The sequence below is a fragment of the Manacus vitellinus genome, unplaced genomic scaffold, assembly GCF_001715985.3.
Source record: "Manacus vitellinus isolate BGI_N305 unplaced genomic scaffold, ASM171598v3 ctg7180002433363_pilon, whole genome shotgun sequence".
NCBI lineage: Eukaryota > Metazoa > Chordata > Aves > Passeriformes > Pipridae > Manacus > Manacus vitellinus.
This window is the reverse complement of record NW_021938471.1, coordinates 9,077-12,072: the sequence shown is the minus strand read 5'-3', so window position 1 is coordinate 12,072 and position 2,996 is coordinate 9,077. Positions and strand designations below refer to the sequence as shown.

Genomic DNA, 2,996 nt, shown 5'->3' with positions numbered 1-2,996 from the left:
TGAGACTCATTAGCACTAAAGGAAATTTTAGTGTTTCAATCTCACTTTGACTTCTTGAAAAGTTGTTTGAACTTCCTCTCAGGGACTGAGTCTCATGTAAACAACGCCAAACCCCCTGGAGGGTCATGAAATGCCTGGGGTTGTTGCTGTGCTGCTGAGCTGGGCCGGGCTCCTGGCACACAGGGAGCTCCTGGCAAGCAAGAAGAGCTTCAAAGAGACAGCTCTGCTGGTGAGCAGCTCCTCTGCACAGCCCAGCAGGGCTGAGGGCACTGCCTGCAGCTCCCAGGGCAGGGGAGTGAGACAGAGAGAAGTTAAAGGCTGTCAGATGTAGAATGATGCTGAGACCTCACTGGGGGAGAATTTTTAGCAGATCTTGGCACAGGAAGTCTGGTCATGCAGGGCAATGGGACTGCAGCTTTTGGAGGCATCTGGGAAAGCTGGCACTGCCCAACAACTACAGATTCTGTAAGTGCAACTCTGAGAGCATCTGGAGTGCAGAGGAGGAGGACATGCTCAGAGCTTCAGCTCCCTCTCAGAATATTTCCAAGACAAAGATTTTTATAAGGTTAAAGAAATTTCCTGAGATTGTGTTTCCAGTTTCCAACTCTTGAGGAATGGGAGGAATAATTAAGAAAGTATTAATTTTGACAAGTCCCTGAGACATCTGAACTGTGAGTGCTCAGTAGGTCTGTCTGAGCTTCCTAATGTGCTTTCAGCCACTGCTCTGCCTGTGGGCAGCACCAGCATCACCTCTGCTAGACCCATCAGGACTAGTCTGAGATGTCATTTTTGCACCTGCAAATCGGAATATGACCCCTACCAGTGCAGACTGTGGTGCTGGGGAAGGAGTTGAGTCTGCTTAAAACAAATGCCATCATAAGGACACTTGGCTGTCTCCCTGAGGTTTCCTTCCAAGCTGTGAATTTCCAGGATGGAAACCTGTCCCTTAACATCTCCTTGTTATGTGAAACCCCTGTACAGAAGCACAGTGATGCTAAAACAGAGAAAATGCTGTTCAGTAGGGACCCAGCACTGGAGCTGAAGGAAGATCTCCTAGGAAATCAAAAGGCTGTCTGTGTGTGACATGGGGAGTGTCTGTAGAATAAAGCTTTGACTTTGTTTAGATAAGTCCATACTAACTGGCCTCTTACTGTCTTCTCTGTGTTGGAAACAAACACCCAGAGGCAGCAAATGTCCAACAGCAGCTCCATGCCCCAGTTCCTCCTCCTGGCATTCGCAGACAGGCGGGAGCTGCAGCTCCTGCACTTCTGGCTCTTCCTGGCCATCTCCCTGGCTGCCCTCCTGGCCAACGGCCTCATCCTCAGCGCCGTAGCCTGGGACCACCACCTGCACACCCCCATGGGCTTCTTCCTGCTCAACCTCTCCCTCACAGACCTGGGCTGCATCTGCACCACTGTCCCCAAAGCCATGCACAATTCCCTCCAGAACAACACAACCATCTCCTACATGGGATGTGCTGCACAGCTCTTTTTCTTTTATTTCTTCATGTCAGCAGAGTTTTCTCTCCTCACCATCATGTGCTACGACCGCTACGTTGCCATCTGCAAACCCCTGCACTACGGGACCCTCCTGGGCAGCAGAGCTTGTGCCCACATGGCAGCAGCTGCCTGGGCTATTGGGTTTCTCCATACTCTGCTGCACACAGCCAACACATTTTCCCTACCCCTGTGCCAGGGCAATGCCTTGGGCCAGTTCTTCTGTGAAATCCCTGCCATCCACAAGCTCTCCTGCTCACACTCAGGTTACCTCAGGGAAATATGGCTCATTGTGGTTAGTGCCTGTTTAGTGTTCGGTTGTTTCATTTTCATTGTGTTCTCCTATGTGCAGATCTTCAGGGCTGTGCTGAGGATCCCCTCTCAGCAGGGACAGCACAAAGCCTTTTCCACGTGCCTCCCTCACCTGGCCGTGCTCTCCCTGTTTGTCAGCACTGCCATATTTTCCGACCTGAAGCCCCCCTCCATCTCCTCCCCATCCCTGGACCTTGTGGTGGCAGTTCTGTACTCAGTATTACCTCCAGCACTGAACCCCGTCATCTACAGCCTGAGGAACCAGGAGCTCAAGGATGCCCTGAGGAAAATGATGACTAGATGCTTTTCAAGAGCAATAACCTGCCTGTTTTCTTCTGCACAACACTCATTGTGTAACCATTTACTGGCCCAGCCTGCTTTCTAAAGCTTTTGAGAGTGGTGGTGGGGGCCGTTTCCTACATTTTTTCCTCTTTAAATGTTGTTAACACAGAAATTTATTCTCCATCTCATACCTAATTCACTCTCTCTTTGTTTTGACCCACAATTGTGTAAATGAGGGATCATTCTCTGTGTGCATTTAAAGAAAATAAAAGTTTCTGCAGCAATTTCTTTGTCAAACATCTTGCCTTTGTTATTCTGTACATGAGGAATCACAATCTCTGAGTAGAATAAAGGTCTTGAATTCTTTTTTCCAGATTCTCCCTCCAACAACTTCCCTGAAGCTGGAGGGCAGTGCTTGTGTGCAGAGGAGAAAGGGTAAAGAGTCCTGGTACAGGAGCACTGCCAGGGAGCAGCAGCTCTTGGCCTTTTCAGAGATACTCTTTTTCCACTGCCTCCCTCTGCTTTGTGGTCCTTGCCCAAGGCCTGAGTGCTCTGGCAGCTCAGTCCCTGCTGTGTGTCAGTCCTGTGACCATGGGCAGGGACAGGCCCTGGGCACTGCTGGGACAGGGCTGGGCTCCTTAACATCATTTTCATCATGAAAGGGGATCCCCTTGGGCAGTTCCTGAAGACTTTGTTCTTTTTGAAAGGTTGGTGTAAAGAACAAGGCCAAGGAATAGACTCTCCAAAGTCTCATTGTTTTGCTTGTTTCCCCATTCAGTCCCTGCAGTGAGAGAAGTGACTCACTGGGGTACTTGAGGGACTGAGGGCTGTTTCAGATGTTCTGTGCTGGTGGCCAGTGGCAAATGGTCTCCACGTCACCTGCCTGGGGCTCTGCAGCTTGTGAGG

The 2,996-nt window shown here is 50.1% G+C and overlaps 1 protein-coding gene across 1 annotated transcript; it reads left to right on the top strand.

Moving 5' to 3' along the window:
- Window positions 1-1,191: 1,191 nt before the first annotated feature.
- LOC108642844 (olfactory receptor 14J1-like) lies at window positions 1,192-2,193 on the top strand. The gene has a single exon (XM_018087260.3). It carries the CDS (start codon window positions 1,192-1,194, stop codon window positions 2,191-2,193), a length of 1,002 nt encoding a protein of 333 aa, XP_017942749.3.
- The last annotated feature ends 803 nt before the right edge of the window (window positions 2,194-2,996 follow it).

What these genes read in the sequence shown, in the direction of transcription:
- LOC108642844 (XM_018087260.3), top strand. Translation starts at nt 1,192, where the DNA reads ATGTCCAACAGCAGCTCCATGCCCCAGTTCCTCCTCCTGGCATTCGCA.